Source organism: Muntiacus reevesi, chromosome 1 (assembly GCF_963930625.1).
Source record: "Muntiacus reevesi chromosome 1, mMunRee1.1, whole genome shotgun sequence".
Taxonomy (NCBI): Eukaryota; Metazoa; Chordata; class Mammalia; order Artiodactyla; family Cervidae; genus Muntiacus; species Muntiacus reevesi.
The window spans coordinates 27,659,620-27,685,845 of NC_089249.1; the positions used below are offsets into that span (position 1 = coordinate 27,659,620).

Here is a 26,226-nt window from a genome sequence, read left to right on the forward strand (position 1 = left end):
ATAGTACACATATGAATGTGTATATATATCAACACACACACACACACACACACACACACACACATGAATGACAGAAGAGGCTTATCATAAGGAATTGGCTCACGCAAGTTAGGGAAGTTGAAAAGTCCCAAGGTGTGCCCTTTGCAAGCTGGCAACCCAGAAGAGACAATAGTGCAGTTCCAGTCCAAGTCCAGTGGCCTAAGAATCAGGAGAACTGATGATGTAAGTTCCAGTCTGAGTCCAAAGGTAGGAGAAAACCAATGTCCTAGCTCAAAGACAGTCAGACAGAGAGAGCAAATTCTTCCTTCCTCAGTCTTCTGTTCTGTTCAGGTTTCAAAGGATTGGAGGCCAACCCACACTAGGCAGGGGTCATCTGCCTTACTGAGTCTACAGATCCCAAAGTTAATCTCATCTGGAAGCACCCTCACAGACACACCCAGGAAAATGCTGAACCAAGTATCTGTGTACCCTGTGGCCAAGTCAAGCCAACACATAAAATTAACCATAATAGTAGCTTAATTTCTAAGTCAGAAACTTTTCACTTTATATATTTAGGCCCTAAATCCCATCAAGTCAAATGGATTTGAGGAAGCATTCCAATTTTTAAACTTCTCATTATTATTGGCTTCAGTTCTAAAACATTGTAAATTCACCTCATACTATCATTTTTAAAACCTCAAGAGGTTTATTATAGATGATTCTGCTTCAAGAGAAAAGGTAATGAGCCAGCTATACTATTTAGATAATATACCTATGATTCAAGGAAAGGTAGGTCACCAAGTCAAAATAAGGCCCTAGGAAAGAAATGAACACAAGTGGTATTGTTAATGAGGACCCTGAATCCTCTGATTTGTTATCAGAAGTAAAAGCTAAGTCACCTTTTAGAATTGATTACACTCCTCAGCATGGCATCCTAAAGATGTGTTGTTACTTCAATGATGCTTTAGGAAAAAATATCAGAATAAATTATGTAATATATGGGGGTGCCCTGGTAGCTCAGACAGTAAAGAATTTGCCTGCAATGCAGGAGACCCAGGTTTGATTCCTGGGTCAGGAAGATCCCCTCAAGAAGGGAATGGCTACCCACTCAAGTACTCTTGCCTGGAGAATATATAACAAGCAATTAACACTGATTATCCTTTTTCTGGGATAGGTGAGAAGGCAAGTTTCAGGGATTTAGAGCTGTATATGAAATATATATGTACACATATGCATTTAAAATGAAATATATATGTATACATATATATACAAACACACATATACATATTGAGAGAGAGAAAGAGTATACCGAGAAATGGCAGTATGTACAAATATATAAGATTTCAAGTTTTCTCTGATGCTTCCCCTGTGTGAAGCTCTTTTCTCTTCAAGATGATTCTATACTTTAGTAGTTTAGGCTGAGAAATAATTTTTTCCCACTTAAATTTTTATGTTTAGTTCAAAGCATTCCATTTGCATGGGTAACGGTATAGCACACAGCTTCCCCCAGACCTTCACTCCAGCTGCATGGAAAGAAAGCTACTCATGAATCCTTTTCTAGGCTCCCAGTGCCCTGGGAGGTGGTCATAGAGTTTTTATGAAAAGTCAGAGCAGAGGAATCCAGATCTCATCATGCCAAAGAGGAAGTTGAATATTTATTTTAAATCTCATTTTACTCTGTTCCAAATGTGGATGCCACTGCTTGGGGCCAGTCCTGTGGACTACATACTTAGAATACACAGTTCCACTCAAAGGAGTTTCTTCCAAGGCACCAGAACACAGGTTTAATTTTGGCCTAAGTCCCAGGAATTTTTCAGGAAGGGGCAGGTGGTCAGCCTCCCGAGAGACAGGAGTGTGTAGAGGGTCAAAGCACAAGCTCTGGAGCCAGATTGCTTGTCTGAGCCCAGGTTCTAGGGTTTATGGTTTGGAGATGTGGGAAGGGTACATAACTGCTCAGGCCTTGGTTCCTTTGTCTGTGGGTGGTGGTGGTTTAGTTGCTAAGTCATGTCTGACTCTTGGGACCCTATGAACTGTAGACCACTAGGCTCCTCAGTCCATGGGATTTCCCTGGCAAAAACACTGGAGTGGGTTGCCATTATCTTCTCCAGGGTTCTTTGTCTATAAAACAGGGCAACTAACAATGCTTAACTGATTGGGGAGCTGTGAAGATTAAACAATAAGCACATACAAAGTGCTTAGAATAGGACCTGGCATGCAGTAAGTGGCCAATAAATGCTACAGAGGAGGCTGCTCCTGACCTGAGCTCCCCAGAATTAACCTGCCATGTGACCTCTGTAGAGTACAGATGGCATCTCCCCAATTCCAATTCTGCCTATTTCTCACACCAGGACATCATAACTCCTGAAACAGACTGACTGAAAACAAACTAATTTAACAAAACCTCGAAATTTAACCAGTGGGACTGACCAGGTCGCTCAGTGATAAAGAATCCACCTAGCAATGAAGGAGACCTGAGTTCAATCCCTGGGTTGGAAAGATCCCCTGGAGGAGGGCATGGCTACCCACTCCAGCAATTTTGTCTGGAGAATCCCATGGACAGAGGAGCCCAGTGGGCTACAGTCTATGGGTCGCAGAGTCGGACAGGACTGAGCGACTAAGCAAGAGCGTGAGAAATTTAACCAGTACAACAGCAAAAGCATTGTACTGATGCTGAGCAAATGTAGCAAATGTTAAATATAATCTTGTTAAATGGAAATAAAGACAGAAAAATGTTTGAAAAAGATCTTTTAGCAACTAATAGATTCCAATGAGCTCAAGTTCTTTAAGTCAGATCATTGTTTCTTGGCTTTTCTCCTTTTCGTGTGTGTGTGTGTGTGTGTGTGTGTGTGTGTGTGTTGAAACCTATGCTTCTTTTTGGATAAATATAAAAACCGTATGGTTTCTTTTAATGCTGTTTGTAACTTGAAATTTTTTTTAAAAGTGACCCAAAAAAGTTCTAAGCAGTATTAATTTAGGAACATGCCTTTTCAACACTGTAAATCAACTATACTAAAGTGAAAAAAAAATTTTTTTTAAACATAACATGTACTTTTTCCAAGTACGTACACACTCCATTCCTTGGAAACTCTGAGTGGAAGACCTACTCCCTTCCTGAGAGTCACTGACTGACCCAGAAACAGTACCCCCACAGCCCCACAGTTTAGACCAGGCTGGCAGTCGCTGTAACTACATTTGTTAAGATGATTCTACTGTTGGAAAGCTTAATTTTTGTTTAGCCTCTGCAACCGACCGACTTGCCTTCAATCCTATATGACCCACAGTTGTCCTCAGAATTTGCACATTTGGGAAGCAGACAATCAAAGACTTACTGCCTCCACCCATAAAGTGCCCCCAGAGACCTCACCAATCCCCTAATTCCATGATGCCATTGGGAAGGGGAGGGCAGACCAGGAAGTGGGAGGACCCAGTGAGGTCAGCAGGGGTGTCAGCGGAGGAGAATGACAAGAAAAAGCAAAGCTCCAAGTCTAGAAGAAATCAAGGCCCCTCATGTTATTGAAGAGACTGTCAAAGGAGATAATATAGAGAACAAGGACAACAAGGACAGAGATCCAGGTAACAGAACTGGTGTAAAATAATACAGACAACCTCAGGAATAAGGCTGACGCCCAGCTGGGAAACTCAAAGAAGAATATAGAGGTCCTCAACAATGCATTCCTCCATACTTGTCCACATCCATCCTCACTTTTTTTCTTCTAACACCGGGAAATAACGAAGTATTATTACAATCAAGCCCCCTGCCCATGCCACGTGTCCCACCCTTACTCTCCAAAAGCAGCAGCCAACCTTTTAAGTTTTGAAGCTGTCCCCCAGTACTGACTGGGCCCCTCTTCTGGATGTGGCCGGGGGGGTGCAGACACTAAGCTGCCTCTGCCTCCTCCCTCACCTTCTCACTCAGACACGGATGAAGTAGAGTCCAGGCCCACTGGTACCACCTCGTCTCCTCCCATCCATTTCTCAACCCAGGGCAAACCTGCTGATTCTATTCTCGTGGAAGCCAACCAGTAACACTCAAGCTGCCAAGTGCACTGGAAGTTTTGTTGTGTTTGCTTGTTTTCGTCATGTTGAGCATTCAATATACTTTGAGTTAACCGGAAGAACACCTAATAAATGAAACCACTACCCGAGTATGTGCTCATAGGATAAAAACCAAGTTCCCTAACAGGGGTGGAGGGCTTTCCATGATCTTAGTGACCCTGTTTACCACTTCATGATTGATCTCCACCCCACACCTGGCTGTTTCTCACCTGGGAGTCCTTGCTCACGTGTCCCGTCTGCTTGTAAGGTCCTCTCCTCCAATCACTCCCTCCTTTTCAGCTAACTTCCACACCCCTCTAAATACTGAGACCAGAGGGAATCTCCTCTTGGAGGCTTCTCCTGATGCCCTCTCCTGAATCTCCACCTGGCTGCACAAGGTACCTCCTTCCGTTCTCCCATGACATTATTTTTAGGTTCTGTTGCTGCAGTTACCATTCAGTCCTATAAAAGGCTGTTTATGTCCATTTCACCAAATAGGTTCTAAATTCCCGCAAGACAGGAACCATCCTGGACACCGACATGACAAGAGGAAAGGAACTGTCATGGCGTTTGTCCCTCTGCCATCGAGAGGGAGTCTTGTCAGCTGAGTTGATGAGGGGATGGGATATTTTGGGAGCAAGGCACTGGCTCCTGTAGTTTTCAATCCCTTCTCTCTTCCCACACTTCTGACTATAACTTGGGTCCTTGTGTTACCATGGTAACCAACAGTCCCAGAACACAGACTTCCGGCAGTTGGACTTTTAGCTACTGAGACTCAGGACCTGAAGGATTTCTCATGTCCCCAGTTTATGGCTCAGGAGTTGGCAGCATCCCTTGCACGTGAGCAGCCACCAGGGCAGAACATTACAGAGACTACAACAGGTGCACGCATGTGTGCATGTGTATTCCTACCCTCTCCCCCAGTTTCTATGGGACATCATAGAAAACGTGCTATCAGATGGTGGAAGGATATGCATCTAAGTTGGTATCAACTATTAGGAGCCTTTAAAACATTTGTGGTCTTTGATCGATTAAACCCACCTATAAAAACATAAAGGGAGACACAGAGACTTATTAACAAGGGGTTTTACTGCAGACGTATCTATTAAAGACAATAACTACCTAAGTCATTAATAAGAAAGCGGTTTACAATGACAGAAGAGCCATATACACGTTTAATGCAGGCTGTGCCATCAGTTCAGTTAGTTCAGTTGCCCAGTCGTGTCCAACTCTTGGCAACCCCATGGACTGCAGCATGCCAGGCCTCCCTGTCCATTACCAACTTCCAGAGCTTGCTCAAACTCATATCTATCGAGTCGGTGATGCCATCCAATCATCCCATCCTCTGTCGTCCATTTCTCCTACTGCCTTCAGTTTTTCCCAGCATCAGGGTCTTTTCCAGTGAGTCAGTTCTTTGCATCATGTGGCCAAAGTATTGGAGCTTCAGCTTCAGCATCAGTCTTTCCAATGAATATGCAGGACTGATTTCCTTTAGGATAGACAGGTTTGATCTCCTTGCAGTCCAATCTGCCTGCAGTGCGGGAGACCTTGGTTCAATCCCTGGGTTGGGAAGATTCCCTGGAAAGGGGAAAGGCTACCCACTCCAGTATTCTGGCCTGGAAAATTCCATGTACTATATAGTCCTTGGGGTCGCAAAGAATTGAACAGGACTGAGCAACTTTCACTTTCACTTTCAGGTTGTGCCATAAAATATAATAATCTCAGTTTCAACTAATGCGACTTTCATATTTACATATACACATGACTGTACATATATATATGTGTATGTACACACATATATATTATTGTATACACATAAGTACATATAAATAAAAAGAAAAGATTATAAGGAAATCCACCAAAATGTTTTCATGATGATTATCATTATCTCTGGACAGGGGAATCACAAGCATATTTATTTTCATCTTCATACTTTTTTATATTTTTCAAATTTTACACCATGATCATTTTTCTTTTATGACACAAGTTTTTTCAACTGTAGTAACAGATGATATGAGGCATCCAGTGAAGATGCTTAGTGGGGAGGGTTGTACAGAGCAGGTTTTTAAAGGGAGAGGGCTGCCTCCTTTGTTCTTCATTGGAGATTGTAAAACAGATGAACTTCTCTCAGAGTGGGATAGTTCCAAATAGAAAAAAGAATGGATAATGTTACTGGGTAAGTACCATATTGCCCTCCTCTTCTCCCCAGCCCCACTTAGATTTTCTCTTTTGAAGATCCCTGGGATGAGGGAGACCTGGGATTTGAGCCTTCGAACTCCATGGTGCACTCACTCTCCAGCAGCTCTGAATCAAACCTGAGTCTCTCTGTGGGCTGCTTCCCCTGTGAGGACATCTCCTCCTGTGAGAACACCCTCTCCTGTGAAGACTCATCTGCTGAAGGTCCTTCAGTCCACTTTGTGCCTCCTATCCAAGGGTCGTGGTGGACTGAAAACACAGGGAGGCTCCTAGCGAGACGAGACCAGACACAGGATGGCCCAGAACAGTTCTGCAAGCTCAGCATCACCCTGGCCTGGGATGTTGACGTGGCCTCTAACAATTCAGACTCGACTGCTAACTGTGGCCTAAGTGGAGACAACAGAGACAAGCTCCCCAAAGAGAAGACACAGATGACTCTCAGCAAGCTGGACGGTCTTGTGCAAAAGCTTGAGAAATTTCTAGAGAACCAGAAAGATGACAAAGATATTGACTCTGTGTTCCCTGAATCTGCTCAGGAGGAAAACTCCCAGCTGCCTAGTAGCTCCCTTCCAAGTATGGCTCAGGCTAGTCATCAAGAACATGGTAGCTGTCAAGATTTGGCCAAGTTCGACCCACTAGAACATGAAGATGTTATCCAGTTCCCACAGATTCATCCAAGGCGTCAGACCCAGGAGCTTGCTAAGGTGAGCAGAGAGGTGCCTCACAGGCAAACACAGGACGGGCCTGGTGGAGGGTCCAGGTGGGAATGCATGGAGTATTACTCCCCACTACAGAAGGGACAGCACAGAGGTGAAGGCAAAATACCGAGGAGCCCTGAGAGAGAGAAGAGGGTAGGAATGTAAAGACAACAATTGTGACCAAAATACGAGTGTGTGTGTGTGTGTAAATATTAATGAGTACTGAAACTCAGCATATGCTGGGTTGTGTATTATCATTCAGTCATGTCTGACTGATGTCAAAGAGTCATGTCTGACTCTTTGTGACCCCCATGGACTGTAGCCTGCCAGGCTCCTCTGTCCATGGGATTTCTCAGGTAAGAGTACTGGAGTAGTGGGTAGCCATTCCCTCCTCCAGGGGATCTTCCTGACCCAGGGATCAAACCCAGGTCTCCTGCATTGCAGGCATTCTTTACCATCTGAGCCACCAGGGAAGCCAGTTAAAAGATCTGAGCTCCCTAAATGGACAAATACTGACCCCACTGTCGCCCAGGTTGCACAATATCTAACACTCGTCTTCTTAGCAGATAATAAGCGAGGCAACTGGCAGCCAAGGGACAGATATTGCAGAGATCTCCTCAGTCTCATCAGTTCTACCAGAGGAGGACACTCACTCCAGCACAGAAGCCCTCTCGTGTCTGAATTTCAGGTGCGTCTTCCGCTGGCTAAGGCACCAAGTCCTCCCCTCACTTTTGGGGAGAGAGGATCCCAAGAAGGCCACTGAGCGTCCCCGTGAACTGGCACAAAGAAAAAGATTCTCTCACAGAAGCAAGAGAATCCAACCTCAGGAATCCTTCGAATTAGGACACCCCCTACCACCAGATTTTTAAACTTTTTGATAGTCCCTATTCTATAAGCCCCACAAGTTGTTTTTCCCAATAAACAAAATATATATTCTTTTAAAGAATTTACTTATTTATTTATTTTTGGCTGCCCTGAGTCTTCAATGCTTTCCAAGGGCTTTCTATAGCTGTGGTGGCTGGGGGCCTATCACTGCGGTGGCTCCTCTTGTCTCAGAGCATGGGCTCCAGGGCACACAGGCTTCAGGAACTGCTGCGTGCAGGCTCAGTAGTTGTGATTCTTGGACTCTAAGGCCACAGTCTCAATAGCTGCGGCACACAGGCTTAGCTGCCCAGCAGCATGTGGGATCTTCCCAGACCAGGGATCGAACCAACGCCCCTTGTATTGCAAGGTGTATTCTTAACCACTAGGCTACCAGGGAAGCCCTCCAGCTGACTTATTATTTAAGAGAAAAGTCATGTAAATACATGACTATAACGAGTTATGGCAAGTACGAGTATGAACATGGTCCATATTGAATACTAAATAACCAATTCAACACAGATAGGTTGATTTTAAAAGGTTGCATATATGAGGTTCTTTGAGTCACAAATACAGTTAGTCTAAAATGGAGGATTTTACAAATTGGCACAGAGTTAAAGTGTGCAATCCTGGCAGGTTATACATGACAGACACTGGCAAGGATGTTGTCCCAGGAAAAAGAATACTATGGGAATGAAGAAATCAAAGAATGGTGCATTTTTAGCAATCTACGCCCATGGTTACACCCTGAGTCTCTGCACAGCCAACTCTTCACTTTATCTACCTCTGAGAAAATTTCCCATTCAACTAGCTCACCTGAATGCCCTCCTTCACCTTCAGCTGCTCCCTGACTTCACCAAGACTTTGAGCTCATTACCCCATGAATTTCATTCACTTCCTTCCAGGAGCAGACTTTGCCCCTCCTTCCCAAGCCACGGCACATTCACCACATCCACGAGCACTGGCAATGACTGCCCTTTTCTTTTCCCAGACCTTTTAATCTATACTCTCCAAATTCCCCACAACAGTCTTCCTTCTCTCACAAGAGCCAACACACAAGCACAGAAATTACCTTCTCCACTTTCTGGAGAATTCCCGCAATGCCTTCTCAAGTCCTCCGTGGCCTGAGGCACTCACCCTTAAAGACACTGCTCCAGGGTTGCTAAGAGGCCAAAAGTGATTCTTCCAGTTGACATGGTCAACTTTACTTAAACTGTCCCCCAGTCCCCACCCTCACACCATGACTGGTATGTTTCAGCTCTCTGGATATGACTATTTTACCTACAGACTCTGACCTCTTGAAGCCAAGTACCAGGTTTTGGTTTTTACTGCAAGATCTTAACAGAGTCTGCTATAGAGTGCTCTATCTCTATATAATCATTTTAAGGTCTGAATATATTCTATTTCTCTTTTTTCTCCTACATAATTTTTTTTTTTTTAATGAAATACAATAGCTTAGACTTGCTATTCCTTAAGTCAAAAAAGTTACTGGTCAGCAGGTTTAAGAGTAGGAAAAGAGGGTTGGGAGAGATAGGAAGAAGAGAAAATGGCAATCTGCAGAAGGTCAGGGGAGGTGGTGACCTACAGACTGAAAAAACTAAGGCCCTCCAATACTCTTGCCTGGAAAATCCCATGGACGGAGGAACCCGATAGGTTGCAGTCCATGGGGTCGCTAAGAGTCGGACACGAATGAGCGACTTCACTTTCATTTTTCACTTTCATGCATTGGGGAAGGAAATGGCAACCTACTCCAGTATTCTTGCCTGGAGAAACCCAGGGAAGGCGGAGCCTGGTGGGCTGCCGTCTATGGGGTCACACAGAGTCGGACACGACTGACGTGACTTAGCAGCAGCAGCAGCATACCTGCTGTTATCCGGGAGTTTGTACCTGGAACTAGTTACCTTCCCCCCAAAAAAGAAAAAAAAAAAACAACTAAGGCCAGAGGAATTTAGCAACTATTATTAATTTGAAAATTTAATTCAACAAATATACATGGTGCCTTATTGTTGCTTTAGATGAGACACTAGAATACACCTAAAAGAAAGATGACAACTCCTACCATCATGGAACTTGTAACCAGTCTTATTGTCTGCTCAATTCTTTATTAAATAAGTCAACCTCTAAGAAAAACTCACCCCAAGTGAACTACTATAAAATTGCCCACATTAATAAGAAGCCCTGTTCATTCGTAAGATTTCCAACATATTAGTGTTTATTTTTCAGTGTTGTATAAACCTGTTTGACAAGTATGAACCCACCTCTATGACTCAATGTACTTTACAAGCCTTTATAATAAATATTCTTTATAAAAAATTGTAATTCCAAATACTCTTTGAGATTGTTCTGCTACATCTTAGAAAGTGATTCAAAGTGTTTAAAAACAGGAAATATTTCAGTACATCCTCATTTATTATAGTGTCAAATATGCTACGAAGCTCTCAGTTACATGCCAAACTAGGACCAGGTTCTCTGCTCTGTGTTGTATCCAAGGGACTGGGGCTGGAGGAGACTACCACAAGGCCAGAGAACTGACAGCAAATTTGGCATGGTCATGGAGAGACTCTTATGGTCATGGAGAGACTTTTATGGTCATGGAGAGACTCCAGCTCTGCAGAAACCTCAAGACTCTAGGAGAATGGCTGTGCTTGCCAGGCAACGTGTTAATCTAATTTCTTCAAGTGAACTGCTCAGTCTTGTGATAAAGTTCAGATGCTTGAATTAGCACGGTTTTGTCTTATTCATATTCTAGACTCTGTAACAACACAGTAATACAATCCAGCATGCAGGGTGAGAAATTATCAAACAAATGTAAAGAGTATTCAGCTGTCTCCAAACATAGAATTAGGATAAGTTAATGTAAATTTCACAGACCACCTCATGCCACACCAATTTCTCACTCAGCAAGATCTCAACAAGAGAAAAAAGTATGTGATCATACCATACCAGCAAAATAGGGGCAAATCACTTTTCCAAACTTCAAGAACATAAAATGAAAATGCTCAAAAGGAGCAAGGGGTCCAAGGTCTACCTGATCACAAAAATAATGTCCAAAATCCTCTTATAAAACAATGAAAAGAAAAACAAAGCAAATTATAAATGAATTCATAAGAGTTCTGGTAATGACCCCAATATTCAAGAATAGTTTTGTCTAGGCAGGAGGGATAGTTAACGAGCTTCAAAAATAGGTCTTTTCATCATGAACTGCAAGCAAGAGAACTGATACTGCGTTCAGGGTACTCAGTAATCTCAAGATGGATGGGCCGGTTTTCAATTGCAATGTCCAGAGTCAATCTTTTCCTGCCTCGTCTTACTACCTCAACAAAGAGAACAACACTTTGCTTTCAAAAGTGAAATGAGATCCCCATCAGATAACACCAAGTCACTGAGTGAGCTGGTCATGAGCAGGCTAAGTATAAAAGCTTTAGGATAATTATTGAAAGAATTCCAAGCCTAGATCAAGGGATCTCCCCTCCTAAACAATTTCTGTTTACTATCTACCTTTCACAGGAATTTCATGGTTGAGATGCCCATTTGATTTCAACTAACATGCCTTTACCGGAGAAGGCAATGGCACCCCACTCCAGTACTCTTGCCTAGAAAATCCCATGGATGGAGGAGCCTGGTGGGCTGCAGACCATGGGGTCACTAAGAGTCAGACACGACTGAGCAACTTCACTTTCACTTTTCACTTTCATGCACTGGAGAAGGCAATGAAGCCCACTCCAGTGTTCTTGCCTGGAGAACCCCAGGGACAGGGGAGCCTGGTGGGCTGCCGTCTATGAGGTCACACAGAGTCGGACACGACTGAAGCGCCTTAGCAGCAGCAGCAGCAGCAGCAACATGCCTTTAAAGAACTATTTATAAAGAATATTTTCAGACAGGAGGGCAGACATGAAATATCTTTCCAGATTGTGGCTGTTGAATGAAAATTCATCTCATTATTAATTGAATGCTCTCAGTCTAGAAGGAAATCAGAAAGGCGATTTGTTTTGTTGTTCTTCATGTGCACCAACAAAGATTTATTATTTTAAGGGCAAATCCCCCAAACTAAAAAACACACCTCTCTCCCTCTCTTTCCTAGAACTTTCTTCCTATACATCCACTCACAAAATAAAACACTTCTGACACTGAAAATAACAATACGTGTTTGCATAGTTGTTTCTGAGTTTCACTTTTGTCTGCTCCTCAGCCGCCTGTCTTTGGGGTCTAGATTTTTTCCAAACAGGGATGGGGGTAAAAAGGAGAAATTTTCTTTAGTAAAGTAACTTTCAAAAATTCAGTTAGTACCATATTGCAACCACCAACCTGGTCATTGATTTGCATAACGATCCAAGATGAATGTGAAAAACACTGGATGAATGACTTGTGTGGAGGAACAAGATATGCACATGGTCCTGAAGAATTACCCCACAGATAACTTATTAAGGGGATTACGTACCTGTACAATGAGAGGTCCAATGAACACCAACTTAATCCACCAACTTAATCTAACCTAACCACTATCACATACTTTTTAAAGAGAAGCGGTATATTCTTCCTAGCACTGTTGAATCTGAATCTAGTCATTAGGAAACCAAGAGTCAGATGAACCTGGATTGAAAGACATACTTTGAGACAAATGTTTTAGACTTTTCAAACATGTTACTGTCATGAAATACAAAACAAGAAAAAACAAAAAAGGGAGGGAGACAAGATAATTCAAAAAAGACAAAAAGAGGTCTGACAACCAGTTGCTATTTACCATCCTTATTGAATCCTCCATATCTAAAAAACTATGATAAAAGATATTTTTTAATCATTGGAGAAATCTGAATAGGGGCTGTATATTAAACACTTTCAAGCAATTCAGGAAAAAAATATAAAATAGAGAACATGAAAACAAAGATGGGAAAAAACATTAAAAAAAAAACTCCAGTCAGTAGGGAACCCAGATCTCTGTTATTAAAGTATCATATTTGCTGTGCCTGTGTGATGTGTTAGTTGCTCAGTCATGTCTGACTCTTTGCGACCCCATGGATTGTGGACCACTAGACTCCTCTCTCCATGGGATTCTCTAGACAAGAATACTAGAGTGGGTTTCCATTTCCCTCTCCAGAGGATCTTTCTGACCCAGGGATCGAACCCCAGGTCTCCTGCATTACAGGCAGATTCTTTACCATCTGAGTTATCAGTGATAGTAACATCTTAAAGGTGTATATATTTAAATCACTAATATTTTTCACTCTAAACAAAACTTAGGTATTAGTCTGATTTCTCAAGTGATATAAACTGGGCAGTTCTTTAATGTGGATTCATTCATCTGGATACCTGCCTTTGAATTCACTACTGGCCACAAGGAATTCTCAGTCTCATGGGTTAAAAAATATTCATCCCCTAAGTCCCTCTAACTGTAAAAAGACAAACCAGAAAGTTGAAAGATTAGCATCTAGGCATTTTTCAAAAACATTTCAAATTTCAGGAGTTTATTTAGCTTTTGTAACAATGATGTTTGTCCAATGGAGACCCAGGCTTTCTGCCTGCAAATTATCACAAATTTTGGGACTTCCCTGGCAGTCCACTGGTTAAGACTTCACCTTCCAAAGCTGGGGGTGTGCGTTCTATCCCTCGCTGGTGAGCTAAGATCCCACATGCCTCACGACCAAAAGACCAACATAAAGCAGAAGCAATATTGTAACAAATTCAATAAAGATTTTAAGAAATGGTCCACATCAAAAAAAAAAATCTTTTTTTTTTTTTCAAAAAAATCTTTAAAAAATTATCATAAATTTTAAGGTCTGGATAGCTCATGTTTACTCTCCAAAGAACTTCGTGAGCATTTTCCATGTTTCTCACAGATCAAGAAGAGCTTGCCACTTATAATACTATAATAACAATTCCTACAAACTGTTGTGACATTTCATTTTGAGTGGTGCTATATTCTTCTGCTTCTTCCAATGTAAGAAGCAACATAAGCCTAAAGCCACCATTGAGCATCCTGAGGGACTTCTGAGAGCAAAAGAGAGGGCTACCATAGTCTTTATTAATTAAACTTTTATGGAACATACTTTTCATATGATTAAAGCTTTAGATTTTCTCTTAAACAAATGCACACATTCATATATACTAAACACTTTGCAAACAACTGAGAAAGTTCAGACTCCCTAAATTCTACACATTCAGGTTCACAGTCAAGTTCTTAAATAAAACTTGCTGGCTTCAAGTCCCAGGTCCACCACTTATTTGTGGTAGATCCTAGGAAAGTTACTTAAATTCTCTGGGCTTTCCATTTGATCTATAAAATGTGATACTAATAGTAGTCATCTCAAAGTGCTGCAGTGAGGATTAAGTAAAAGTGCCTGACACCTAGTAAATATTGACAAATTTTAGCAGCTGCTCTAGCCGTCTTATACTTCCTTTGTTTTAAAACTCTGCATGACTCCTAACGACTACAGCATTAATTCCAAGCAAACTGCCATTCCGTCTCTTTCCACCAGATTATGATGTGGTTTCCCAGTCTTAGTTAACAATGCTCCTCCCTCACCCCTGCCTTCCCTGCACTACTTGTCTCTGTATTTATCCCTGCTGTTGCTCCGGGTACTTTCCTGCCTCAGTGCCTTTGTTCACACTGTTCCCTCCCCTTGGAACCGCTCTCACATGCTCTTCCTTCAGTCTGCCCTGCCACCTACCTGCTCCCAAATGCACCCGTTAAGGCTCACATTAAATCCAAGCTCTTCTGTGGAACTGAGCAGGTTGAAAATAAGTCTCTTTTCTTGTGCTACCATCACTACCTGCAGTAAGTGTACAATTTATTCTGTTTTACAGAAATGTGCTTCCACGTCTTTCATCCCACTAAACAAAAGCCCCTGCGTCCTGCTTATCTTCTCAGGCATCAGAGCCCCTGGCCCAGTTTCTAACACATAGTAGCTCCACGATGAATATTTGGAACATTTGAAATGGTTAATCTGCAGGAAATAATTGAAACAGATAATATCTGAAACTGAATGTCATTTCCGCACACATAAAATTTCACTTGCTTCTACTTTAATTAAGTCTAGTCCCTGGATGTTTATACTGGAGGCTGTGGAGTGTGGCCGAGTGTAGGTGTTTCCTGAGTGGAAAAGCTCAGTTCTGTACAACAAAGCTAGTTAACAAAAAAGGCAGGCAGAGCTTTTTACTTGCCTTAGTAGAAACTGAGGTCTAGCCTCTCCTTTTTATTTTAAAGACATTTCAAGCCTTCCTATTTCCTCTAGATCAGGGGTTTTCAACCTCTCCCTGAGGACCTGTACCTCTCTTCTGATCAGCAGAAGCATTAGATTAGAAATAAAGTACACGATAAAAGTAATACACTTGAATCATCCCAAAACCACCCCTCACCCCACCCCCTGCTCCCTGGAAAAGTTCTCTTTCACCAAATCAGTCCCTGGTGCGAGAAAGTTGGGGACCACTGCTCTACATAATATTTAGATGCACTGACTCAGTCAAATATGTTTACTGAACATTAACATGTGAGTCTACTTAGGGAGAGATAGGTATCTTGCCAGACATAGCACAGGGGCTGTAATTTGAGCTAGGGCTGAAAGGAAGAGCTGGGTGAAGGAGCAGACAACACTGCAATGACTGTAAATCCTAAAGGGCATGGCTGGGTTCCAGGGATGGGTCCAGTTTAGCTTGAGCATGGGTGCAATGATAACAGACTGAACTCTGAGGTAGAGGGATGGAGCCAGGTCACTAAAGAGCTTTGAACTGGTTCTTAGGGGAGAATGGAGTTCTTGAAGCAAGAGACTGACATGATCAAATCCATGTCTTAGAAAGAAGTTTCTAATAACAGCAGTGTGGGAGTGAGGTTAAAGTGGAGAGAAGTTGTATCAGGAATACTAGAGAAAAAAATGCTGCCAGCCTAGCTCCACAATGAGATGGAAGAAGAAGTTCAATGCAGTTCCAGCTCTTCTTAGTAGTTTTCTCAAAATGGTTGGTGGTACTCCTGTTCCATCCTCAGGCCCAGCTACGATGCCCTCCATGCTACACCAGATCCAAGACACTCCTCTCTCTGATGGTTAATAAGCATCTACATGAGTTAATGAACACAATGGACAGGAAATTATCTAAGTTGAAATGATGCATTAGATTCCTGATGTGCCCTCAAGCACCCAGGCACCGTGGAGCAGATTTCTCCTGGCTCTTTCGTTTATTTAGTATTCATTCACTTACTGAGGTCCCACTATGTATTGGCCATTACTTCAGGCCAGGGACAGGAGGATACACAAGACGTTGTTCCTATTCAACTGGATGTTCAAAGTGCATCAGAGGCGTTAACTGTCATTTATATTCAACAAAAGGAGTCATTAATTAGCCTTCATTTTACTTGAAGCTGGGATTACCTGGTGGCTCAGATGGTAAAGAATCTGCCAGCAATGCAAGAGACCTAGGTTCGACCCTTGAGTCAGGAATATCCCCTGAAGAAGGAAATGGCAACCCACTCCAGTATTCTTGCCTGGAGATTTCCATGGACAGAGGAGCCAGGTGAGCTACTGTCCATGGGGTAGCAGAGTTGGACATGACTGAGTGATAAACGCTTTCATTTTTTCACTTTTACATGAAGCTATTTAAAAAATGTGTTCTGGATATTGGTCATAGCACCAACTTGAAATACATTTTTACCTTGAATGACTGGTTCTCTACATGAGCTATAAAGCTGAGCTAAGGGAGATTCCTGCTACAATATCTGGGATTGTTTTGCTTATATTATACAGTAGGTGTTCATGAATTTTCCCACTAGCTAAAATTTATTTGTAACCCCAAAACCATTATCAGTGGTGCTTCTGCTGTTGTTCATGGCCATACAGAGACCAGCAAAAATTTGAGTGCCCATGTGCACAATCCCAGCTGGGGTTGAACAAGGCCATGCCCTGCCTTCTTGTTTCAGCTCAGCTCTCCTACTACCAATAAGTGTCCCAGGGACTTCCCTGGCAGTTCAGTGGTTAAGACTCCAGGCTTCCACCGAGGGGGACACAGGTTTGATCCCTGGGCAGGGCACTTGGATCCCACACACCATGTGGTGCGGCTAGAAAAAAATTAAATCAGTGTCCTTTCCATGGTCTATCCTGTGTCACATCTCACACTCACATGCTTCTGGCTGGGGATTTCAGTGTTTAAGATGGTTCCCAAGCACTGCAGCATTTCTAAGTGCAAGAAAAGCTGTGATGAGCCTGGTAGAGAAAATGCATGTGTCAGATAAGCTCAGTTCAAGCATGAGTTACAGTGCTGTGCATCATGAGTTCAATGTTACTGTATCAACAGCATGAAATAAAGTCCCTTTTAACAGAAACAAGGTTATGCATTGGTCAGTTGGGAACACACTGTGACAGAAGCCCACAGGAACCTAAGCCTGTGTATCGCCTAGGAGCAATGGCTCAGTGAGCACTAATTCAGAGTTCTGGCAACTTTACAGAAAGAAACTACTACAAATAACAAGGATCAGCTGGATTTTCAGTGCAAAGAACCAGCCATAACACACTGATTTTTTTTTTTTCCCAGCTCTACCTCCTGAGGATTGATTAAAACCACAAAGTGAGGAAGCAGAAATCACTTTCTGCCAAGTGAAAAAAATCAAATATCACATAATCTCACTTATATGTTGAACCTAAAAAACAAACAAACAAAATGAAAACAGACTCAGAGATAAAGAGGATGAATGGCTGGCTGTCAGAGCAAGAAGGATGTGGAGGTGGGTGAAATCAGTAAAGGGGATTGAGAGGTACAAACCTCCAGTTATATATCAAGTCAGTCTTGGGGATGTAACACACAGCATAAGGAACATGGGCAATAGTGTTATAACAACCTTGGGGACAGATGGTTCCCAGACTTATCATTGTGATCATTTCACTGTTGTTGCTGTTGCTCAATTGCTCAGTTGTGTCTGATTCTTTGCAATCCCATGGACTGCCGCACACCAGGCTTCCCCATCCTTCACTATCTCCCAGAGTTTGCCCAAGTTCATGTCCATTGGTCACTTCACAATATATGCACATGTCAAACCATCTTGTAAGTACATCTAAAACTAACATTATTGTATGTCAACTGTATTTCAATTTTTTTTTTAATTTCAATTTTTTTTTAAAGAAATGACAAAAAAGAAAAAAAAAGAAACCACCTTCTGGGTCTTATAACACTTCAATAGAATTAGCTGGTTTTTTTCTGTCCCTGGAGAGTCACTCAGACACAGTCTCTCAAAGAAGGTCAAAGTAAATGGGTACTGGGGGCATTACCGTTTTCTCTTGGGAGACGTCTTATGCTTAAAGGCCTGATACTCCTTGAAGACCATTTATTTTCTGCTTTATATAATACTTGGTTTTTTGAGAACCCCAATAATCCGAGTGAAAGCTCCCTGAAAGGAGTGGTCTGTGCCAGAACTCAGCTAAGATCAATTTAGACCCCGAAGAACAAAAAAGCCCACTTTTTTAATCAAATAATCATTCTTTAATTTATAAAAATTTATAAACAATAAGACCATTTAAGTTCCATCAAATTATGCAAAACTTTTGAGAATGCCCCAGAATCCCACATTTCCCTTGTAAAAGCTAATCTCAAAGCATGAAACAATTTGCCGACATGAGTATACTATACTAAGAAGCCAGACTCCCTGCTCCAGGGATTTCATCCCTTAGATCCAGAAGCGTTAATGGAGAGTTCCATCCTGTCGTCTTGACTCTCTCCCAAGGTTGAGATAGTGTTTATCTGTTAAACAAAACAGTCATCCAAACAGATCTCTTGAAACGCTTCCAGGCAAGATGAGAGGCCAAGGCAAGGAGGAGGAACAACTAATCAGAAACCAAGGGCAAGAAAAGCTGGGTCCAAAATAAATATAGTACAAAATGCCCAGAATAGCCCAGAAAGACAGCTGATGACCTTTTCTTTTAAAATCTCTTAATATCACAGTATCAAATGGCACAAGTATCCAAAGCCAAGCATAATTACTCCTACGAAGGTAAGAAAATAAAGACGAACATACAAACAAGAAAAGATGATGATACAATAACAACTTGTGTTTTGAAATACAAACTTAAAACACAGACAACAAACACAATTATTGTACTGAACTTAGGAGTCAGTTATCAGCAAGTCATTACCCCTCGGTTCAAGGTAATGGTCACAGGAAGCTGTCAAGGCTATTTCAAACTCTGAAAGCAACCATAATATTTAAAAGAAGATAGAACACTTTCTTTTTGCCTGAAGACTAAACGGATCCTGCTACAATGGCTGTGAACTGCCACACCCCTAATTAAAGTCTCCTCTTGGTTGGGGCATCTCTGGGAGAGGCCAGCATTATAGCATGTAAGGAACACTGAACACAGCCTGAGGATCCAACTTCAGTTCTGTGATTCTGATGCACAAAGTCCTGTGCTTGTCATTGTTCAGTACGTAAGTCATGCCTGACTCTTTGCAACCCCAGGGACTGCAGCAAGCCAGAATTCCCAGTCCTTCACTATCTCCCAGAGCTTGCTCAAACTCATTCATTGAGTCAGTGATGCTGTCCAACCATCTCATTCTCTGCCGCACTCTTCTCCTTTTCCTTCAGTCTTTCCCAGAATCAGGGTCTTTTCCAACGAGTTGGCTCGTCACGTCAGGTGGCCAAAGTATAGGAGCTCTAACTTCAGCACAAAGCCCTGAGCTATTGCTAAGTAATGGATTTAAGAATGACTGAAAACACTTATCTCACTTCTTCACTCTCAAAGGAACGGAGACCCTGGTTAACTGAAATTCTGATGCCAGAACCCAGGTTTCCCCAAAACATCACAATTTTATTTATTTTTATTTTGTATTGGGGTATAGCCCATTAGCAATGTTGTGATAGTTTCAGGTAAATAGCAAAGGGACTCAGCCAATACATAAACTTGTATCTATTCTCCCCCAAATTCCACTTCCATCCAGACTGCCACATAAAATTGAGCAGAGTTTCAAGGTCCTTGTTGGTTATCCATTTAAAATATATCAGTGAAAATATCATAATTTTAAACCATAGATCCAGTAAAATAAGAGTCAGAACTCCCACCAACCCGCTTCCACCTTAAAACACTAATTAAACTACATACCTGAGTGCCATCATAGATGCTAGGGCCTCCTCGTTAACTGTGGATATGCATGGCAACTTATGAGAAACAGATACCACCATGCAGTTACAGAGCCTATGCATGCACAAGCCTGCACACACACGCCCCCTACATATTGGTTATTTAAATACGTAAACATTTCCTTCTCTCGGTCAACAGTTACCCTCTCGCATATCTGGATTAAGGAGAGAAAAAGTCAAAGGCACTGACCACCAGTTTCCCAAGAGGTGAAGGGGAAAGGAACAACCAAGAATAAACAGATGACTATGACTTCAGCCAGTTGAGACAAGAACTTCGAGCACCCCTTGAACTCTATCTACTCATGCTCACACTCAGGGATGCTTAAGGGAGTCTAACAGCCCAACTAAATCTCCATTTGATTGCAAAGGTAATCTTAGATACTTCATGAGACAGGGAGAGATTACTAGAGGGAAGAAAAATGGAAAGGAAAAGCTTTCGTAAATTTAATGAACAAACTTATTTATGTATTATCTCAAGCTATGATGAATCAAAGAAACACAAGACAAAACCACATATGTGATACATGACTCCAAACAAGATAGCCATCTCCAAGCAGTATTTTCAGAATGTTTAGTACAAATTGTCTAGAATAAGGAATATTTGGTCCAAAATATGTAGTCAGGAGCTAGAAAACTTCAAATCCCATGTAATAATTGAAGTGATAGGGACCTTCCCTGGTGGTCCAGAGGTTGAGAGTCCACCTGCCAATGCAGGGGACACAGGTTTGATCCTTGGTCCGGGAGGATTCCACATGCCTTGGGGCAACCAAGCCCATGCACCACAACTACCGAAGCCTGCACGCCTAGAGCCTGTGTTCCACAAGATAAGCCACTGCAATGAGAAGCCTGCGCACTGCAATGCAGAGTAGCCCCCACCTGCCACAAGCAACGAGAAGCCTGCGCACTGCAATGCAGAGTAGCCCCCACCTGCCACAAGCAACGAGGAGCCAGCACAGGCAAAAGAAAAACAAATAAATTGATAGAGACTGGAAGAAGGGTACAGAGAGAGAGGGGCAGTTCTTTGGGAAAGGACACTGTCTCAGTGGCTACAAATCGCCTCTTAGAAACCACTGCACGAGCAGGTAGAATGATCCCATGGGAGGCCTGAGGAATGACCTGCACATTCCCACGGCCTTCCTCCGCCTGATGAAGAGGTCTTGATGAGCCCCCACCTCATTCCTGTACTTGGTCTATTCAGCCTCAAAGCTGGTACAACCAGACAGCTTTCACCACCATCACCCGTGATTACATCAAAGAGACCAGGGTGTTGCCTGCACACTAGGCAAATGGTATTTCTTCTGTTTGCCAGTTGCCAGAACAATTAAATGGGTCAAAGCACAAATATTCCAAAGTTCTCAGTTTACTTTAAACATTTCCTATATGTCCTCCTGTATCAGCTATTAGCATACACCTGGGTGTATGAGAGTTGGACCATAAAGAAGGCTGAGTTCCCCAAAATTGATGCTTTCAAATTGTGGTGCTGGAGAACTCTTGAGAGTTGCTTGGGCTACAAGAGGATCAAACCAGTTAATCCTAAAGGAAATCAACCCTGAATATTCACTGGAAGGACGGATGCTGAAGCTGAAGCTCCAATACTTGCCCACCTGATGTGAAGAGCTGACTCATTGGAAAAGACCCTGATGCTGGGAAAGACTGAAGGCAGGAAGAGAAGGCAGGACAGAGGATGAGATGGTTGGATGAAATCACAAACTCAACAGATATGAGTTTGAGTAAACACTAGGAGATAGTGAAGGATAGGGAAGCCTCACATGCTGCAGTCCCTGGGGTCGCAAAGAGTCAGACACGACTTAGGGACTGAACAACAAGAACCCTTGGGTATAAGAAGACAGAGCTCAAAACCTAAAAGCAATTATTTTGCATATTACTTAAAAGTAATAGTGATAACACTATTTAGGATTCTTATTTTATCAATTCAATTGAATCCAGTATTTCATTTTCAAACATCATTTTTAATATATAATTCCTTCAACATGGGGAACAACAAAACAAACTCAAATCTGTGCCACACCCAACTGTGAGACTGTAATGTGAGAACTGAGAATTTACATATACACATGAGATAAAGCCAACGCAGTTCCCATAAGCCAGTTATGCCGCAGACAATGTCTTGACTATTTACTTATGTTGTTTAACATAAACATCCTTTCACGAATAAAGCAAGTGTATGAAAGCTGGTTAAAGTTAATGCCAGTGTGAAAGTGAATTTATATATATTCACATAACTTTACATCAGTCACAACAGTCGGGTCGTTTGTTTTTTTACCTGCAGTGGACATTAACTGTTTTGTGAACTTAGGTCATATCTTAAAACTGTTCCTTCCTCTACTATCGTTAAGTGCTAAAATCTGCTGTCATAAGACCTTCTGACTTGGGAAAACTCATGAAAGAATACAGCTTTAAGAAAAATAAAACTACACCTCAAACTAGATACTATTAAATTTAGAGATTCACAGAATCTTCCTTTGCCTCAAAGTCTTTCTAATTTTACAAATGAGAAAACTGAGACCCAGGATTAACGCCATACCTGAAGTCCCACAGATCATCTGTAGAGAAGTCAAAACTAGAATTTCAGAGTCTTGGGTCAAATGTTGTCTTAGACTCAACTCACTCTAAAAGTTTCCTTCACAGAACAAATATTCATTTGTGAGGTCATAGTCTAACCGAGGGCAAAATTGCGCTTAATCTACAACAGATGCCCCAATAGTTAGTCCAGAATTTACCAACAGGTGGAAAGATGTCACTAGCTACAGTCAGTTGGAATGGACACCCTATACCAGCTGCGGTCTGTAGGGAATCACCCACAGAGCCTCTCACTAAACCAAACCTCTCTGCTACATGCATACACTTGTTTGCAAAATGCCTGATATGAGTTGAGTGAAATACATAAAATCATGACTTCCCTTTGTGCAAAATGACCCAGCTCTCTTGTGAATCTTAGCTCGTCTGGTCTCTTCTTGAAACAACCAAGTAAAGCAGTTGCAAGAACCAGAAGTGTCTTTACTGACTCACGCTGGGGAGGGACCTGCCAAGGGCACAGACAAATGTTTCCCTTCAGCTCTCCTCTGAGTTTCAGTTTAAGGCGAGGCAAGCCGGAAAATATTTTTGTTAGTGTTCTCCACACTTTAAAAAAAAAACTATGTTAATCTCATACTTTAAAAAAATAATCTGAAAGCTTCTACCAAGTATCCGATGCAGTCAAACACATAATATCAGTCACAGTAAAAATCAGAAAAATAGTAAGAATAATGGCTATCATTTTTAGTGCCAGTGCAAAGCACCCAGCAGCACACTCCTGGCACTATGGGAGTACCCTGTCACAGGAAGCCTACAAGCTGGGTGTGTCAGTATCCCCATTATACAGGTCAGGAAGCTGGTGGGAAAGCTTATATCAGAAACACCTCACTTTTCTGAGTCTCCAGGGAAAGAAAGAGAAGCTGTGATCTGACACAGAACAGTCTCTTGGTAAAGCCCACATGCTCACATTCTGTATTTGCTTGAAAAATACATTTGTTCTTAGTTTGGTAATTTCATTAAGTTCATTCTTGACTCAAGATTCATACTTTAGGGACTGGTCTTTCAAAGCTTCCTTAAAACAGGAGTTAGACTTAACAAGGGCTTCCCTTGTGGCTCAGACAGTAAAGAATCTGCCTGCAATGCAGGAGATCCAGGTTCAATCCCTGGATCAGGAAGATTCCCTGGAGAAAGAAGTGGCTACTCACTTCGGTATTCTTGCCTAGAGAATCCCATGAACAGAGGAGCCTGGTGGACTTAAGTCCATGAGGTCGCAAAGAGTCAGACACAACTGAGAGACCAACAGTTTCATCAGACTTAATAAATTTGCCTAAAAATGCTTTGAGAGCTCCTGCCTGCCTGCTGAAATCAATTTTTATTTCTCTGTTCATTTCCTAGACTCTTCAGGTCTCGTAAGCTGGTTCTTCCCCTGGGTTATCACTTTTCCAGATTCTTGATCTGGCGGGTAACATATCCTAACCATTTCTAGGGTAGCCCAGACACATTTGTCTTCTGGATCTATCTTCTCTCCTCTGTAGTCCCTTCCTGAAACAAATCAAAGCCCTCCTCTGCCAGGAGAGCAAACCTTACCACATCACCCACTTAACACAGAGGGCTTCTGCCCAGCCACACCTTCAAGAGGAATCCACATTCCTGACCAGCAATGTTCAGAACATCATGCTGAAGCAGACAAATCACCTGCCTTCCTAAAATCCACTTGTCTGCTTTCAAAGACGCTTACCTCAACATCACTCCACAGGGCTGCTGAATTCAAATTACTTGAATTTAGTCCCTGACCAAAATAAAATGATCACCAAAAGAAGTGCACAAAAACATCCCCTGGAGCACCATCTGTAATACATCCAAACTGGAAACTACCGAAATGGCCAACAACTATAAAATACATGTACAACTGAATACCATGATAGTTAAGGAGAATGAAATAAATTAACTATACACAATATCATACAGGAATTTCACAAACTTAATAAGTAAAATAAGTCAGACACAAAAGAATATAAACTATATGATTCTATTTATATAAATGACAAAAACAGGCAAAATTGTATCAATGGCATTAGAAATCAGGAAACTGGTTACTCATGGGAGCATTAGGGGAGGAGTTGGAGGGGCTGCTAATTTTCTGTTTTCTTGCACTGGTTACACAGATGTGTGCACTTTGTAACAATCATTCCATCAGGCCATCCACTTACAATTTGTGTACTTTGTTCTGTGTATAAGATACTTCAATAAAAAGCCTACTGAAAGAGACCCTGGAGAACATCTGGTCTGCTCTCCTTAACAGGCATACTAGTAACTGTCTCCTGCAGATGTTAAGTATCCCAAAGACACACAGAAATTCATGGAAAGGTCAGTCTAGACAATTAGATCTCTTAACTCCCCCTCCAGATACCAAAAGTACCTCTCAACTTGCGAAGACGTTCCTCTAACTTCCTTTCTTGTGACTACAGTCAAGATTTAGAAGAATCAGAAAAAAAAAAAAAAAGAAAAAAAACAGAAAAAAAAAAAAAAAAAGAAGAATCAGGACTACATTCCTATTAAGAACACAACCCAGAAGGTTCCAATCTCCAACAACAACTGAGCCAGGATGAGGATTTCAACATTATTTAGAAAATGGCAAATGAGACAAGTCAGACAGCATGGTGTTCACTCTAGGTTCCCCCCCTGCCTAGCTGTGTGATCGTCTGTAGCCTCCTTACCTCTCTCTGAACCTCAGTATGCTCACCTGGATCACCAGCTCTAAAATACGGGCTCCTACTTTGCAAGGCTGCCGCAAGTGTAGCACAAGGTGATGGTGTCAGAGCAGTGCCTGGCACATGACAAGCACTCAGAAAAAGCATTTGCTGAATGAATATTGCTTGAGTTGAATCAGTCGAGTGCTTGTCTTTTAATAGAAGTTCAATACATAGCTAAGTATCACTACCATTACAGAGCAAAAGAAACAAGGAGGAAAGGATAAATAAGCTTATATTGGAAACACCTCACTTCTCAAAGTCTATGGGGTCATTAACAGGTTGACCGAAAACTTCACAAAACAACTTCTGATCACTAGCTGAGGACATCAGGCGCCCAGAAAAGCAGCCCATTGTCTTTGAAAGGAGGTAACAGGTTGACCAACAATTCTCACTGGCTTACATGGTGCGCTAAAAGAACCTGCAGGGTGAGGAGCAACAAAAGGTTTGAGAAAAGGGCGGTGCTTCTTATGTGCTACCAGGTCTACTTTCCCTCTTGATGCCAAAGAAAGATTTGCTCAGTGACTGTCACAACATGTCTAAGTTTGACAACCACCTATGTTAGTCATGTTACTTTTAGAATTTAAAAAATGGTAAGGAGAGGAATGGGTCATGAATTATCATATTCTTTATGAGTAGACCATGCAGACAAGCAGCTTTACTACTGGGAAAAAAACTTACATACTGAGTGTACAGAAAGGTAATTGCAGGCTATGAAGATGACACGAGTGAATAACAGTGAGGAGAGAGTTTACTTACGTTTTAAAAAACAAGTTTAACAGTGAATTTGTTTTTCTTCAGCTCTTCAGATCTTCCATGTACTTATTAGCAATCTGATCCATGAAGCTCTTTTATACTGAAAAGAAACAAATATAAAGGAGATAAATTAAAACCAACTTCAAACTATGACACACCATAAAAAAGACCCTATAGATGGGGAATTATTATATAAGCAAAGAACATCAAACTAGATAACATGTGTGCAATTAAAAAAAACAATAAAATGTGGGACTTCCCTAGTGGTCCAGTGTTTAAGACTCTGTGTTCCCAATGCAGGGGATCTAGG

At 41.9% G+C, this 26,226-nt stretch overlaps 2 protein-coding genes across 9 annotated transcripts in view; one reads left to right on the top strand and one right to left on the bottom strand.

Annotated features, from left to right (window-relative positions):
• The window catches only part of PPFIBP1 (PPFIA binding protein 1), a 197,129-nt gene that overhangs the window by 105,010 nt on the left and 65,893 nt on the right, over positions 1 to 26,226 (bottom strand). For 7 of the 8 annotated variants that reach the window (XM_065940004.1, XM_065940003.1, XM_065940001.1 and 4 more), the window contains one exon: positions 25,920 to 26,016. The gene's annotated coding sequence lies outside the window, so the exon portion shown is untranslated. Of the gene's footprint in view, positions 1 to 24,829; positions 24,849 to 25,919; positions 26,017 to 26,226 lie in introns of those variants that run through there. The other variant, XM_065939991.1, reaches the window with a different exon arrangement.
• Positions 3,438 to 7,777, top strand: C1H12orf71 (chromosome 1 C12orf71 homolog). Its single transcript, XM_065931176.1, has 4 exons — positions 3,438 to 3,552; positions 4,780 to 4,896; positions 6,250 to 6,914; positions 7,475 to 7,777. The coding sequence occupies exons 1-4, from the start codon at positions 3,438 to 3,440 to the stop codon at positions 7,775 to 7,777; spliced, it is 1,200 nt and encodes a 399-aa protein (XP_065787248.1).